At 37.9% G+C, this 18,091-nt stretch overlaps 1 protein-coding gene across 1 annotated transcript; it reads left to right on the top strand.

The window, feature by feature from the left end:
* The first annotated feature begins 12,593 nt into the window (after positions 1–12,593).
* On the top strand, positions 12,594–17,272 carry LOC121743315 (protein JINGUBANG-like). Its single transcript, XM_042136582.1, has 2 exons — positions 12,594–13,158; positions 16,285–17,272. Exons 1-2 carry the CDS (start codon positions 12,846–12,848, stop codon positions 17,106–17,108), a joined length of 1,137 nt encoding a protein of 378 aa, XP_041992516.1. The 5' UTR covers positions 12,594–12,845; the 3' UTR covers positions 17,109–17,272.
* Positions 17,273–18,091: the final 819 nt, after the last annotated feature.

Raw genomic sequence — 18,091 nt, 5'->3', positions numbered from 1 at the left:
CCAGTTTGACGTAACAAATGCCTTCCTACATAGAGAATTAAAGAAAGATGAAGAAGTATACATGGAAGTCCCTCCAGGATACTCAACGGAATTTGGAGAAGGACAAGTGTGCAAGTTGAAGAAAACTCTCTACGGACTGAAACAGTCCCCTAGAGTGTGGTTTGGGAGATTCACACAAGCCATGACCAAGTATGGATACTCTCAAAGCCAATCAGACCACACCTTGTTCATAAAAAGAAGAGGTGACCGGATGGCCAGTTTAATCATCTATGTGGATGATATGATCATAACCGGTGATGATGAAGAAGAGATAGAAGACTTAAAGAGAAACTTATTCAAGGAACTTGAGATGAAGGATCTGGGAGCACTCAAATATTTCTTAGGGATTGAAGTACTTCGATCCAAGGAAGGGATATTCCTGCGACAGAGAAAGTATGTGTTGGATCTCCTCGCAGAAACGGGGCTCCTTGACTGTAAACCGACAGACATACCACTTATGGTGAACCATGGCCTTAGATTTGAAGACGGAGCAAAATTAGCCAATCGAGAAGAATATCAGCGACTGGTCGATAAGCTAATATATCCCGCCCATACAAGGCCCGACATATCCTATGTCGTAGGAGTCATAAGCCAGTTCATGCACAAACCTCAAGAAAGTCACATGGATGCAGCACTAAGGGTAGTTCGATATTTAAAGGGCACAGCAGATTATGGAGTTCTGCTAAAGAAGAATGATGATCTTGAAGTAGATGGGTACACTGATGCAGACTGGGCGAGCAACCCGATAGACCGAAATTCTACTGGGGGATACTTTACCTTCGTTGGATGAAATCTAGTTACGTGGAAGAGCAAAAAACAGAAGGTGGTAGCATTATCGAGTGCTGAGGCCGAGTTCCGAGGAATCAAGAGTGGTCTAACAGAAATTATGTGGTTAAGGCGGTTGCTCACTGAGATTGGTCTTCCTCCCAAAAGAAGAAGCCAGTTATTCTGTGACAATAAGGCAGCTATCAGCATCTCCGAGAATCCGGTTCAGCATGACAGAACGAAGCATGTGGAAGTGGACCGTCACTTTATCAAAGAAAAGATCGAAGGAGGGATTATAGAATTCCCATTTGTCAAATCAGAAGACTAACTCGCAGACATCCTCACCAAAGCCGTAAATCCAAAGATATTCAAGGAAGTCTTGAGCAAGTTAAGCATCGGAAATGCCGTTGCTCAACTTGAGGGGGAGTGTCACGAAGACTTACCAAATGAGAAACAAGGCAATAAAATATGCATTTAGTGCATGATTGATACTCAATCAATGTGTAATTGATTCACTATTGCTTAGCCTAGAATTAGAATATTTACTACCTAAAATACAATGTAAATGATCCTATAACTAGGCATTAAACGATTGATATCAATACACATGAAATTACAATCATCTCTTTATTTTTCAATATGAAAATGCACTAATAAGCTTTGCTTGATTTGATTTGTATTCTTGTCAAACTCTTCATTTCTTGTTAAAAATTTTGAGGCAACTATGAAGTCTAGTTCTTAGCATCCGTGTTTCTTTAGTAGTTTTTCTCTTGTTTTGTTTGAGGACAAACAAATAATTAAGTTTGGGGGAGTTGACAAACACAGATTTTGCATGTTTTTAAGGACTAGATTTGACTTGTTTTAAATGTCAATCATGCAAATTATGTTCTTAAATTGCATATGTTATACATTTGGTATTTTTGACGTGTTTGTTGATAAATGATATAAAAAGATAGAAAAAGGTGAAAAAATGGCCAAAGTGCAGCAACCTCTGTTCGAGCCCATTCTGGAAGCGATTTTGAAGTCCAATCAGTGCCTACTAGATACCATTCTCTTCGTCTTCGAAAGACCTTCGCGTTGATACCTTAAACATCTAAATCGGAGGTCTGTGGAGAAGGTTATGGCCATTTTACAACATCGCGCAGTGCAGTCAAAATCTGGTGGAAATTAGGCGGAAATTCACGGAAGAAAAGAAATTGTAATATTGTGAAGCCAAATCTCTCCTATTTCTTGTAGGGCACGAAATTTATCAAAAATAAACCTTTTTCCAGCCTATAAATACCTCTGAACCTAATTCATAATCTTTATCTCAGAGCCTCCAATCCTTCTCCATCTCTACACTTATTATATTGTGAAGCCAAATCTCTCCTATTTCTTGTAGGGCACAAAATTTATCAAAAATAAACCTTTTTCCAGCCTATAAATACCTCTGAACCTAATTCATAATCTTTATCTCAGAGCCTCCAATCCTTCTCCATCTCTACACCTCTTTCCATTCCATAATCCACACATAATTCATCCATCTTCCATTGGAGCGGAGCTTTGCAGATCCTGGCAAGAGAAGACTGAGGATTGAAGATTCAACCTTGGGTTTTATCAATTCCTGTCATGTCTCGTACTTTAATTGTAGTTTTACTTGTCTATGAGTAGAACATCTTTTGTAGAATTTTTGGTAAAGATGTTCGATTGATTTTCCTTGTTAGCTCTTGCAGTTATTTGATTTATCTGGTGCTTTCTATGTTCAATTGATTAGCTACCTCTTGAATACATGTTAGAGTTGATTAGAGTACTCGGGAGACGAAATAATTGATTTGGAAAAAGGGATAATTCACACCTTAATTCAATAGAACTCGGGAGAGTTGAGGTTTTGAGTGGGGTCTTTGATCTTATATGCTTTTAGGAGTTAGGGGTTCAAGGGTTAGAAGGGGACTTCAATCCTATCACCTAATCTACAGGTTTCTCACCTCGGGAGGGGATTTAATCTATAATTGTGATCGACTTAATAGCTCTGGAGACCGTAATTCAAGGAAGTCGATTGTGTTTTTTGATCCTAAAATTCTACATTCTTTAGCCTGCTTTTTATTATTATTTTTTTTTTTTATTTGTTTATTTATTTCTGTCTAGTTTATAAAATCCAAAATCAGAATCTATGTGTCTCTAAATAGTATATAACGCTAAGTATATGATAGTCAGTTGCAATTTTATTCCATGTGTTCGATATCCCGGTACTGACCTTTAGCTATACTAGATCTACCCTGTATGCTTGTAGGTATTTTTAGTGCTAATAAATAGTGCATCAACTCCTTATGCTTTATATGTGTATATATAACTATAAAATGAAAATTGGATGTTAATTATTTATGTGTAGTTATTTATTTTATCAAATTTGTCCTTAAAATGTAAAATAAATTTAGCAGTTTATAAATTTGGGCTTCATTGATATTCCTATTTTTAATACTGAAAAGGGAAAAAAATAATAATACTATAGACAAAGGAATAAATTTGAGTTGGCAATGCCACTAAGTCCATTCACTTCCAATCAAAAACCTTGGGTGCTCGCCTAGTTGTCAATAACGTGCAGATTTGGAATTGTCTGGAAAATGATCACGATTGGTCCATGTGAGATTATTAATATTTGATCCAAAAAATAAAAAATATATTTCAGACTTGAGATATAATATATATATATATAAGATGGTGCTGTGACTATCTACAATCTGGGCCACACATTGCGCCGACCAGGTTCTTAATTTAACTCTTGTGGGTTAGTTGGGAAATTCTATTATTATTATTATTATTATTATTATTATTATTATTATTATTATTATTATTATTATTATTATTATTATTATTATTATTATTATCTGAATAGGATTAAACTGGTGATGATTGATATTTGTAGGTGGAATCTTGATTTGAAATAAGTGGTCTTTTGTCCATCTAATAAATTAGGTCTTTTGTGATTAAAAGATGGAATTTTGTAATTTGTTTGGTTGGGATACAGAGTAATTTAGTAAGTATTTATAGATCCCACGTAAAATTACGCTAAAGCATTCCATTTTAGACTTATTGTCGCTCCTAAATAATAGAATGTCTGGTTTCAAAATTAGAAGAGAAGAGTACAATTATTATAACACTTTGTGATTTCTTATTGTGATGATTAATAAAGGCATAGGAAAAGTGTAATTTGAGGATAGAGGACATATAAAAAACGGAAGGAAGAGTACAACAAGTTGGGTTATATTTGAAGGATGTGGTTAGGCATGTTCTACCATATCATTTAATTCAACAACTTGCCTCTATTTATATTATTACTGTCAGTGTCAGCTACTAATACTGATGTACACATAAGTTGGGTTGGAGAAGCCAAGTAGTGCTAATATGGTGGACATTGCAGCACAAGTATGTATAGTTTAATAAGTTTATTTAAATTATTATACATGAACACATGCTTATATAACATCTGTCGTTTTCAGCCAAATTGAAATACTTCTGTCGTTTTCAGCCCAGCTAGTCATGATGAAAATCTAAAAATTATTTTATATAAATAATGATTGTGAACTGTCAAGTATTATGCTTATATAGTTGCCCAGGTTCATTTCATGTATTCTCATTAATTGGGGAGACGATTAATATTATATTGTTTCAGATGATCATATACTACTATGTTTGGGGAAAAATTATAGTATTGTTTTCAGATGATCAAATATAACCTTTAGATATTATACAAATTCCAAATAATCTGGACCGTTAGAAAATGTTAACAAATGATAAATAATAACTATAAATTGATACTGTGTTGACATTTTTTATTGCGGTTATTCTATCACCTGTTGACATTTTCAAGCGGGGCAGATCATAAATGCGAAAACTATATGCATTACTAATCGTAGTTTAGGGTCAGAAAGTTATATGGCTCTGAGAGAAAGAATGAATTTTTTTACATAAACAAAAGGATATCATTGTTTTCAAAAAAGGGAAAAAGTGTATTGTCAATCAAAAAGGAAAGAAAGAAAAAATGTTTTATTTTAGTATTATATTAAATGATACTTTAAATATTTTCACAAAAATGGCTAAAATAAATACTCCTTATTAACATCAGTAAACGATTCCCACACGTTTATATTTCCCATTATTTTTATATATGGTACTCCCTACGTCCCATAAGAATATGCACTCTTTCATTTTTAACCTGTCCCACAAGAATATGCAGTTTCCAATTTAGAAACTCTTTTCTCGCTAGTGAAGTGGGTCACATTCTCAACTAACAATACTTTAATTACTTTTTCTCTTTACCTATCTCTTACTTTACTAATTTTACATTAAAATCCGTGCCGAACCCAAAGTGTATATTATTTGGGGCGGAGGGAGTAAGAGCACCCACAACCGTGCTCTTGCCAACGAACACGGTTGTGGGCCCGGCGCCACTATTCCTGCCTGCTCTTAGGCAAGAGCATAACACCCACAGTTGTGCTCTTCCGCAAGGACGAGCACAATTCATTTTAAATAAAACATTTCCAAAACATTAAAATTCATTAAAAAAACTGAAATAATATTACAAATTACAAATAAAATAAAAAAAAGACATAATTAAAATCCTAAAAAATAAAAATTACATAATTAAAATACTAAAAATTAAAAATTACATAATTAAATTCGTAAAATTTAAAAATGCCGAATTTCGCCCACATGTGTTTGATTAGATCTTCTTGTAGCTCAACGTGGGTTCGGGTATTGCGCATTGTGTGCCTTGTTTGGATCCTCTCACCCACCGTCGTATGCACACCTCGGCGTGGGGGAGAGCTCGCGCTGGAGCTTCTGGCTTCATCCTCGTCGTAGAAGTTAGCCGCCCTCGGTCCTTCGTCGGCTATAATCATGTTGTGTAAGATAATACACGTGTACATGATGTCGGCTATATTATTCAAGTACCACAGCCGAGTCGGGGCCTTCACAATGTTGAATCGGGCTTAAAGGACCTCAAAGGCTCTTTCGACGTCTTTCCGCGCGGACTCTTGACGCTGCGCAAAAAGAACCCGTCTCAGGTCATGCGGGTTGCTGAGCGTCTTCACGAAAGTCGACCACCTTGGGTAAATACCATCGGCGAGATAGTAACCCATGTGGTATGTATTTCCGTTGACGGTGAAGTCGATCGCCGGTGCTACACCATTCAACACATCATTGAAGAAGGGTGAAGAATAGAGCACGTTCAAGTCGTTGTTGGATCCGGCAACGCCGAAATATGCATGCCAAATCCATAGGCAGTAGTCGGCGACCGCCTTAAGGATAAGTGTTGGGCCGCCGCCTTTGTGGCCGCTTAAGTGTTGCCCCCTCCAAGCAGTCGGGTAATTCTTTCACCTCCAATGCATGCAGTCAATGCTGTCAAGCATTCCGGGAAAGCCATGGACTGATTCGTGAAGACAAAGCAACCGTTGGCAATCATCGGTGGTGGGTGCCCGAAGGAATTCATCACCGAAAGCTGTACGAACGCCCTCGCAAAACTTTTTAAGACAAAGGATTCCAGTGGACTCACCGATATGCAAATACTCGTCGAAGAGGTCGGCCGTTTGTCCAGTAGCGAGTTGTCGGATGACACACGTACACTTCTGCAACGACGTGATACTTTGCCGGCCGGCTGCATCTAGACCTGTTTGGAAGAATTCAACACGGGTGGACAATGTGTTGACAATACGCATAAACAGGCGCTTTGACATGAGAAAACGGCGCCTGAAGTAATCCGCCGGAAACTGCGGCTGGTCGGCAAAATAGTCGGCAACGAGCCTTTCGTGGGCTCCCTCCCGGTCACGATGGATGTAGCGGCGAGTTGATCTAGTTGGTTGAGGAGGAGGGGCAAGGGTATTCGCTGTGACATATGCATCATAAGCGGCACGATGTTGTTCGTAGTATTCTTGTTCTTCGCGCTCCGCTTCCGCAATAAGACGTGTGAAATCCATTTGAGGTTTTGAGTGAGAGATGAAGGTGTAGATAAGTTGTATGAAAAATATGAATGAGAGATGATTTGATGTGGAAAATGGATGATGAATGTGTGTATTTATAGATGATTTTGGGGGGGAAAAAATACAGAAAAAAGGGCAAAAAATGGCCTTTTTTTTGGGATTGGGAAAATATTTTTTTTAATCGATTTTTATAATTAAAAACTGAATTTTTGAAAATAAAAATAGAAATATTCAAATGCAACGGCTATGTCGTTGCCCAATCAACCGTCGACACGTCATCTGCTCGCTGGCAAGGACGTGCTCTATGCATCGAGCAGCGTCGTGCCAGCGGTGCGAGCGCAGCAGCGGACGACGTCTTCCGTGCCGCTGGCACGGACGGACGAACGCCGTCCGTCCACCGTTGTGGGTGCTCTAAGTACATAAAACTAGACTAAACTTGCAATTCTCATATACAGCCATAGACTTCGTAGTGACTTTGTGTACATGTTTGGGCACAACCCAATTTAAGAATGGTAACTCTGTTATTTAATAATACTCCTACCACATTATCACATACGTATAAAAACAAAAGTTAATAGAGTGGGATTACCTCTTTTATTGCTATATTATTTATACATATAATTTCACCATTAATTTTCATTATAGATAAATAATTATATGCACATAATATATTACGTAAAGTGGTAAATTTATAGGCGCGCCAATGAACTAAAAATATTGTGGACTAAGATTTCACAAAAAATGTACTTTGTCAGTATTATTCTCTATAAAAGAAAAAAGAATTCGGAAACCAAATTATTTATAAGTCTAAATTTATTTCGTATTCTTTTGATTATTAAACGATATACGACAATATTATAATGGATCAATGTGTAATATATAGAGAATAGTATACAAGTGGAAAACACTATTGATACCAAAAAATAGGGGATAAAAATTATTTTTTAAACATAGAAATTAATCACTAATTTGAATTCCAATTTGTATTGAATTTTAACTACCGCGATCCTCATCTCGCAGAGACAGGACTTGGTTAATAAATGCACCCACAACCAAAAATTGGAGCACCATTTATGGGAACAAGTGCTAGGTTTAGCATTTAAGATTTTATATGTAGAACAAGATTAAAAATTTTCTTTATCGAATATTGATATAGGACTAAAATCCCTAAGAATATAAACTGAAAACTCCAACGTGAAAGCAAAGTTGTTGGCTTCTATTTTGAGCAGATAATTAAATTACGGAGGTATATATGGGGATCAATTCATCAGATATTGGGCTAGTCTTACTTGGTTTGTGGAGTAATTGTATTTAAATTTTGTTGAATTAGAAATTTTCATATACAACCCCGTTCAAGCTAGTTAGACTATGAGGTAACCATAAAAATTAACGTGTATTTTTTATTTTAGACTCACAATGACCTAAAATGTATCGGTATGATTTTGTTTTGCATTTTCGTATTAAGATTTATGTCACACCCCAACTCTTTTCGCATATATACAAATACAACTTTTAGTAAAGAAATCACATATTAATTTTATCACCATCCAAATACTATAATTACAAATTCCATCATTTATTTGACTTATTTACAAATATTCTAAATCCGCACATATAAATAAATATCAAATATCATAAACAATTTCATATCCATATGCATATGCATCTCTATTCAATTTATTATTTTATGACAAATCAAGTTTGGCATCTGCTTGGGATTCCATTGTATATAACCTGAAGGTCCTGACCTTTGTACATATATATATGACCCGAAGGTGCATTGCCATTGTATATATGACCCGTAGGTCCCATTGCCATTGTATACATATATATGACTCGAAGGTCCATTGTCATTGTATATATAACCCGTAAGTCCATTGCATTGATATCAGACCCAGGATAAAACTGTCGCATATCATCTTTAATCATATGATGCATATAATCTCAATAGAATGTGTAAAATGTATTAATTCTATCAGCTATGTGTCCATCAAGTATTCTATCAAATAATTTCAATACAAATATATCCCTTGAATAATTTCCCTTTTCTTTTCTTTTCTTACAATTGACTCTCGATATTTCCCTTTATTTCCTTCCTCCAATCCCCTTCCCTCCTCCTTATGAAGAAAAAGAAAATATATACTATATAGTCCAAATACATATCAACTACCAAATTAGGTGACTCACTTGCATTTTTATTTATATTTATAAAGAAAACACGTATAAAAGAAAAACTAGAAACGTGTAATTTTTATAAACACTTCAGCTCCAAACTAATACATGAAAATGCTCATTTGCTATGCCACGTATATACTTTTATTTGTTTAATGCATGTTACCTTAGCCTATCCAATAACTAAATTTATAAATATGTATATATGTAAAGTACGTACATGAATGGTACTACTATATAATCCCATATACACATGCACACGTTACAACACATGCATGCACCTTTATATTAATTATTTAATATAAACAAAATAATTTATATTATCTATTTTAAAAACTCTCGTGAATCGAAAGTATCTAATATACTAATTGATTGTAGCACTAAATGTATCCTCTATGGCACACACTTATATCTATAGTAAAAATGATAATATAATATGCTAATATGCATATTTACACTTATATCTATAGTAAAAATGATAATATAATATGCTAATATGCATATTTTAAGTTAGGGATGTCACAATCTAGTTTTGTATATATCACAACTTTATGAATATAGGAAAATGATCAAAACAAAAATGCATCTTAGTACAGAAATGCAGCCCAAATCGTAGCTCTAAAATTAGGTGATCTGATGGTCAATAATTAATAAAAAACAAGTCAGGTCATTGTTAATCAGTTTTAGGTCATTTTATAAAATTCGGGTTTGATAACATTTTTAGATCATTTTACGTTAACCTTATTAAAATTACCTAAAAATAGACTAACAATGACCTAAAAAAGTCCTCTATATGATTTTGTTCTGCGTTTTCGTATTAAGATCTAGTTTTGCATAAATCACTGCCTAACAAATTGTTTAACATAAGTGTAGTCCAATACAACCAACCAGAGTGTCTTCTAAAATCTAAACACTTACATATCATTCTTTTTCTACATTCATAACCTTTGGAACATCAACTTCATCTAGGGATGTCAATTTAGCTAGCCCACCGAGTTTTGGGCTAACCTTACTCGGGCTGTGAGTCAATCGGGTGCGGGCTAATCGGGTTATATTTTTTATTGTTATAAAAGTTCAACCCTAACACTAAAATCTCAGGTTTCGAGCTTGCCCAATGGGCTAATCGGGTTGCTACGGATAAAATTAGCATGCATAAACAATGATGAAAATTAGTTATATTTATAAAATGCAAGATGTTTAATTATGATAAATTTAAGATATATGCTTAAATTCAAACATAAACATGATCAAATACTATTAAGACTTGTGCAAAAAAACATAAACATATTTCGAGAAATTTTAAGATATGTTTTAAAAATTTAAATATTTTTTTAGTGAATATGAAGTTTCTAATATACTATTTATCTAGTACTATATTAATGAAAATTTAATATATAATTTATGTATTTAATATAAAATCAAAAGTTATTTTTTTAGTTATCTATATTATAAAAATAATCAATGAAGTGTCGAATTATGAGTTAAATAAAAAGAACGATAGAAATTTTATCTGATTTTTGGGCCAATCTTTTGGATTTTCGTTCCAGCGCTTCGAGTTTTCAGGTCTGATCCTAACAGGTTGCGGATTAATCGGGCATGAGCTAATCGGATTGTAATTTTTTCGCACTAGAAATTTTAAACTCTCTATAAATTTGGCAAGCTATTCGGACCAAACCATTGATTAATTGTGAGCATTGACATCCTTATTCATCATTCACTTCGAGCTCATGATCTTTAAACTTGTCACCCATCAATTAAATAAACAATAATTTTCCATCAGAATATACATGCAACCAAAATTGATCAGACCAATCTAAAACCAATTGGTTCGATTCGATTTAATTTGATTCATAGGGTTTCAGTTCATAATAATCACCCCTAATTGTTGGTGAACACATGGTTCGGATCGGAGGTGGAAAACATGACAATTTCCTACAATCAATTAACATAATGTAAAAAAATCACACGTACCTTATAAAACCTGTAGCAATAAAATCATCTAGACCTATCTATGTCTATAACCGTTATAAACCTTGATATTAAATCACCTAGTCCTATCAATGTATGTCATCGTTCATTAAATTGTCGAAATATATATGTATAACTTATACTCCCTCCTACACATAGAAATATGCCATTTAGGGTTGTCAGGAATTTTAACGTGTAATTGTTAATTATTTCCTCCATCACATAATAAATGTCACACTTTCCTTTTCAATTTGTCCCACAAAAGATGTCACATTTTCATTTTTAGAAAAAGTTCACTCTCACATTAATATAAAAATTATATTTTCTCTCTTCATTTAACACACAAAACAAAACCTCCTAAAATCTAGTGTTGTCCCATAAGTGTAACATTTTTTGTGGGACGGAGGGAGTAAGAGAGAAGAAAAAAAAGTAGTTTAAATTGTATACTGGATGGTGGGACTATAAATGAAAAAGTAAAAGAGAAGAAGAAAAAAAATTATCATAAATGGATATGGACTATTTCTATAGGACAGACAGAAAAGAAAATATAGTCTATTTCTATGAGACGGAAGGGAATAAGTTACAACGAAAAAAACTAGATTCAGACTTTAAATTCCATAAAGAAAATTTTTTAGGAACCTTTTGCACATATAATTTCCATGGAAAGGTAGATAAATTCATTAATACTATGGAAAGCCTTAAGTCTCACAAATAAATGCACTAATTGTATCAGTCACCAACCTTACTTCAATACTAATAAATCCTACAAAACCCAATCTACACTAAAACATTTAATTTTTGCCTACTAAAGTGATTTCAAATGCCAACCTTCCATCCTACCCAAACCCTTCAAATTAATAGCCTCCGATTTGCTTATATATTGTAGTATTATTATACACATTATTATATAATTACGTGTGTGTATTTTCAAAGTACAAATTAGTTACATTGTGACCAATTGTTAATGAAAGCTAAATTAGTTATTTTCTAAGAAGTGGCTACAACTTATAGTAGGACAAGGTAGGTTTTGAAGGGCTTTTGTTCTTAATTAATTTAAATACTATCTAAAATGCTTTTATGATCGCCATTTATTTTTGTTATGTTAGTGGACTAATTATTTATTCATTGAAAAGTATTCTTATTGTAGCGAAAATCCCTAATCTAACAAAATCTGAATGATTTGTTAGTTTAAATCTGATATTGATATAAAGGAATCGATTTATTGCACTTGTTACAAAGCTCATTACAATACATTTAATCAAAAAATATAGAAATTTTATGAAAATATAATACTACCTCCGTCCACGGAAAATAGTCTTATTATTTATTTTTTTGTCATCCACCAAAATTAATCTTCGTCTATTTGTGATAAGTTTTATTCACTAATAAGGTAGATCGCATTTTCCATTACAATATTAAAATCATATTTTCTATCTATCTCTCTTACATTACTAATTAGATCTTAAAATTTGTGTCTGTTAATATTATTTTGGATATTAATATAGTAATAGTATGTATTTAAAAATGGAATGATGGATAATACTTAATACTTTATCTATTCAACCTTATAAGTGATAAATTTGTTTCCAATATATAATTTACAGAAATAATATTTATTAAATTATTATTTATAATAGGACAACCTTAAAATATAGCATATGAAAAGAAAACTTATATCCACACTAGATGACCAAATGAAATAATCCATCATTTGAAACAAGAAAAAGAAAACACAAATGCATGTTTCATAAGCATTGAGCATCATCTCTGATGGAGCTCTAGTCCGACGAGAATCTATGGCAGTTCGCCGACGAGGAGAGGAAAAACATAAACCTCCCACGAAGATTCTCCTTCAGCAGCGGCGCCAACAACGCCGAATTCCCCGATTCCCACCTCTCCTCCCCCCGCACCTCCTGCGCCTCCGCCGCCTCTCTCCCCCTCTGGAAAATGAGCCCCGAAACCCCCTGGACCCGCTCCCCTCTCCCCTCCCCTCCCCTCCTCTACCACTGCCTCGCCTCCCTCCACCGCAGCGAGGGCCCCATCTTCTCCCTCACCGCCACCCCCGACTTCATCTTCACCGGCTCCTCCAGCTCCCGCATCCACGCCTGGAAGCACCCCGACTGCACACAAACTGTTTGCTTAAAAGCCTCAACGGGCCAAGCCCGCGCAATCCTCGCCTCCGGCACCCTCCTCTTCTCCACCCACTCCGACTTCCGCATCCGCCTCTGGGACCTCTCCCTCATGCGCCACTTCCGCCCTAAGAAGCTGATACGAAGCTATTATTTAGTTATATCTTTTGATTCACCAAATCCTTCCATATATTTGTTATCTTGGTCAATAAGTTAGGGTATAGTATTTGAGTATTATAAATAGGGATAGATGGTTATTATTTGGCATTCATTCAATCAATAAAAAGAATATTATTTTGCTCTACTTGCGTGACTTTTATTTCAAGAAATCAAGAATCCGCGCTGCCCGACGAGGAGCTCGCGCACAGCCGGGTCTTGGATCGCCGTCGACCCTGTGTACGGGCGTCGGATTGTGTTTTGATCGTGGTTAAGGGAGAGAACCCTTATCATCTGGTGCTTTCATCTTGTGTGCTCATGAGACGTGTTAACTACAACAGCAGAGCCGGCTGGGGCTCTTCACGCCCTGACTCATTCACGAGTGGGGGGCAGCGTCGTCAACAGCCCGTTGATCGTCGCAATTTTGGGGTCCCTCATCGACCGCAGTTAGATGATGGGGATTTGGAAGTTCGTCAATCGGAGGAGATAAATCACGACGACTCTGTGAGTGGTAAGTTGGATCGCTTATTGGATCGTCTCGACAGATTTGATGCGTGGAGGGACGAGACCGATCGACGTTTCCAGTATCTGGAGCCGCCGGTGGCGCGCGAGGCAGAACCGCCCTCGTGTTTCGAGGCCAGAGAGGATTGGGGGGATGATGGTTTCAGGTATACACGGTATGGTGACAGAGGGTATAATTCATGGTACCTTGACGGGGGGCTGCGAGACGGCCAGCAGCCGGGTCGGGGTCGCCGCGGAGGCAGGGGCCAACTAGATTCATGCTGGGACCCGCCAGGGTATATGCAGGCCCGTACCCGTGCGGGGGGCTTCGACCAGTCGCAGGAAAGGCCATCAACGTGTTGGGATCCCCCACAACGTTTCCAGGCCAACATGTCGGGTTATGATCAACCCAAAAGGGTGCACATGGATGCCCCACGTTTCGATGGGACAAATGCATCAAATTGGATCTTGAGGGTCCAATGTTACTTCAATCATTTGATGTTGCCCGATGCCCAACGATTGCACTACGCGGTCATGTTACTTGATCAACCAGTGGCGGATTGGGTATTCAACTATTTTGCAAATAACGATTTCGTGACGTGGCAGGATTTCTTGGAGGATGTGCGTGATCGTTTTGATCGTCAAGGCCCTAAACCAGTTATGAAGGAGAGGCTACAGTTGCATAGACCGCTGTCCTTAGCGGTGGCTAGGGCACACGCACTGGAGCTGGCGGATACTCATGTAGATCGTACCCGCCAGCCACCGTCGTCGACGACTTCTCATCGCCCCTGGCAGAACAGAGAGGGTAGAGGTCAGGTGGGGAGTGCTCCAGCGCAACAGGCATCGCAACATGTACCGACGCCGATTCAGACCCAGGGAGGTCCGGGACGTGCGGTTGATCAGGCAAGACCGCCGAGGGTCCGGGTTTCGCAGGCAGAAAAGGCGGAACGAGCTCGGTTGGGTCTGTGTTATTACTGCCCAGCTAAATGGGTGGTGGGTCATGTGTGCAAACAATGTTTATTGTGTTACGCTGAGGAGGGAGATGAGGGCGGGGCCACTTACGATGAGAAAGTTCCCAACGATGCCGCTCACAATGGGGGCTCTAATCTTGATGTTCCAAACGACGAGGCCATAGAAGAGATCGAGAAGACCGACGATATGCCGCTGCAAAGGCTCGTCGGGGTATATGATGAGAAGATTGGCGAAGATGGAAGTGATGAAGGAGAGAAAATGGAGGAGGAAGAGAGTGAGAATAAGAGGGAAAATTTGAAGAAGGGATCGAGAAATGATAAAAAAGGTGAGGCTATGGAGTTGGAATCGCCGAGGAGTGAGAGGCCAACAAGGGAGAGGAAAACGGTGGAGAGATTCGTCGTGGGGGAGAGTCCCAGGGCCTCGGCTACCAAGACTCTGTCAATTGAAAAGGGTAAAGGCACACAGCTTAAGGACATCCCAACTGTGGCATTCAAGTTGCCTAAGAGGAAAACTGATGAGACCCTACAGCTTCTCCACACTGTTCTTGTTGGGAAGAAATCTAAGGTTCACACCCTTAAGAAAAATATAGGCCTCTTTTCTGGTTTTGTATGGGTTGAGAATGAGGAAAAGCAGAGGACAAAAGTCAAGGAGAAATTGGAAAAATGTGTTAGAGGAAAGTTGCTGGATTTATGTGATGTTCTTAACATCACTGTGAACAAAACCTCTACAAAGAAGGAAGAACTTACAACAGTGTTGGTGGACTTCTTGGAATCTCCACATGCTACAATAGATAGCTTGCTTGCTGACAAGGAGAAGAAGGGTAAGAAGCGGAAGAGTAGGGGATCAACAAGCAAAGGTCCCAGTTCTTCTAATGCGACTGCTGGACAATCAAAAAAGAAACAAAAGCTGGATTCTACAGCTGGGAAGAAGTCAAAGCCTTCTATGGAAGAAGAGCAAGACAGTGATGATGATAAAAGTAAATCTTCACAACTTGAAGATGATCATGATGATGACAGCGTAGTTGGTGAAGCAGAAAGTGAACAGGAAGAGCATCACTCGGATGAAGGTACGGATGATGATGAAGATGAACCTGAGACGTATATGGTTGTCGGGAAAAGTTCCTCTAAGAAAAGTGCAAAGAAAGATACTGAGAAGACTGCGCTGAGTGTTCTTGGAGGTGATAAAGGAGGACATTCAACTGTTCGATATGTGTTTGATCCCGGAGGAGACGCCTCGCTAAAGCTTTTGCTTTCAACTCTCGTCGTTGGTTTGTGGTTCCCACCTTGAGGACAAGGTGGATTTTAACCGTGGGGGAGTTGATACGAAGCTATTATTTAGTTATATCTTTTGATTCACCAAATCCTTCCATATATTTGTTATCTTGGTCAATAAGTTAGGGTATAGTATTTGAATATTATAAATAGGGATAGATGGTTATTATTTGGCATTCATTCAATCAATAAAAAGAATATTATTTTGCTCTACTTGCGTGACTTTTATTTCAAGAAATCAAGAATCCGCGCTGCCCGACGAGGAGCTCGCGCACAGCCGGGTCTTGGATCGCCGTCGACCCTGTGTACGGGCGTCGGATTGTGTTTTGATCGTGGTTAAGGGAGAGAACCCTTATCAGAAGCTCGCCACCATCCCGCGCCGCCCCTCCCTCTTCTCCTACCGCACCAACCGCAAGAGCCACCACCAGAGCATTATCTCCTGCCTCGCCTACAACGCCGCGGAGAAGCTCATCTACACGGGCTCCCACGACCGCACCGTGAAGGTGTGGAGCGTCTCAGAGAGACGCTGCGTGGAGTCCCTGACCGCCCACGAGGGGCAGGTGAACGCGGTCGTCGTCAACGAAAGCGACGGCTGCGTGTTCACCTGCTCCTCAGACGGGACGGTCAAAATATGGAGGAGCGTCTCGAGAGAGACTCCTCACATCCTCACCATGACTCTCAAGTTCCAGCCGTCGCCTGTCAATGCGCTCGCACTGAGCAGGTGCGGCGACGACTGCTTCCTCTACTCAGGGTCGTCGGACGGGCTGATAAACTTCTGGGAGAAGGAGAGGATCTCGGGGCGGTACAACCACGCGGGGTTCCTGCAGGGGCACCATTTCTCGGTGCTGTGTTTGGTGGCAGTAGAAGAATTGGTCCTCAGCGGCTCGGAGGATGCGACGATAAGGATATGGAAGAGGGACGAGGGGAATTCGTTCCATTCCTGCGTGGCGGTGATTGACGGCCATCATGGTCCGGTGAGGTGTCTGGCGGCGGCGATGGAGAGTGATGAGATTGTGAGGGGGCTGCTGGTTTACAGTGCTAGTTTGGATCAGACGATGAAGGTGTGGAGAGTGAAGGTTTATCCGTGGGAGAAAGGGGAGGATGGGGAGAATGCCTGCAAGATTAGCCCTGTTTTGTCGCCTTCGTGGGTGGAGAGGAAGATTCAAGCCACTGATTACTAATTCATCATCATCTCCTTTGATTAAATCCATCTTTCTCATATTGATTTTGTCACTAGTGTTGTAGTAGACAAGAATGAAACAATAAATCAGTTATGTTCATAGATTGTTTTAGTTGCAACATCATCACTACATGTTCAAGCTACTAAAGCTCTGCCCCGTTGATATGTTCTGGATCCGTCACTGATCATGACTATAGAGTGGGAGATAAAGATAAATACTCTCTCTGCACTCTTTTTTGTTGTTAAAATGATACTCTGTTTTTAACACCGAGAGAAAAATTATCAAAAAAAATATGGAACTAATGGAAAAAGAATGAAACATTTGTATAAAATAGGAACGCTTACGAAACAGCCTGAAACTAATAGTGAAACTAATAGCATTAGATTGATACTGATCAAACAGGAGAACTCAACCTAAAAGACTAGTTTATTAAGAGAGACCATTTAGTCTATATATCTCACATCTGATGTGGGACAACATGAGAACTCAACCTAAAAGACTACTCTGTTAGGAGAGATGACTTATTTAGTCTATATACACGACACGAAATGTTCTCACACCCATTGTGTCACTGGTATTTTACATTGATAATTTGCAGAGATTCCCTTTCTATCTGAATTTTTGTAGTGATAAATATTTATGTCCAATTAATTGTGTAACGTCTCTTTATCATGCAAGTACAATAATAGAAGACGCTTCCTTTTCTTGTAAGGAAAAGAAACAGGTGATTGTCTTGTATATGAAAATTCAGATATTAAAGACATCAGAATTGATTTGCATCTGCATAGTATATTCAAATATACATGATTTAGAAAGAATAGAATAAATCTTTCTCAAAATTAAAGAAGATTCCTTATGATATGCAAGAATGTGCATCATGATTCTGGAATCAATCCCATTTACAAAATACAATTTCAGGTTTAATTTGTATGTAATTAAATTCATAAAGAATTGTAACAAAAGATGTTAAACAATTGACGATC

Source organism: Salvia splendens, chromosome 8 (genome assembly GCF_004379255.2).
Source record: "Salvia splendens isolate huo1 chromosome 8, SspV2, whole genome shotgun sequence".
NCBI classification, from domain to species: domain Eukaryota; kingdom Viridiplantae; phylum Streptophyta; class Magnoliopsida; order Lamiales; family Lamiaceae; genus Salvia; species Salvia splendens.
The sequence above is the reverse complement of the archived record's forward strand: the minus strand, read 5'-3'. Positions and strand labels throughout refer to the sequence as shown.

What these genes read in the sequence shown, in the direction of transcription:
- LOC121743315 (XM_042136582.1), top strand. Translation starts at nt 12,846, where the DNA reads ATGAGCCCCGAAACCCCCTGGACCCGCTCCCCTCTCCCCTCCCCTCCC. An exon ending in CATGCGCCACTTCCGCCCTA is followed by an intron (nt 13,159 to 16,284) that starts AGAAGCTGATAC and finishes AGAACCCTTATC; the next exon opens with AGAAGCTCGCCACCATCCCG.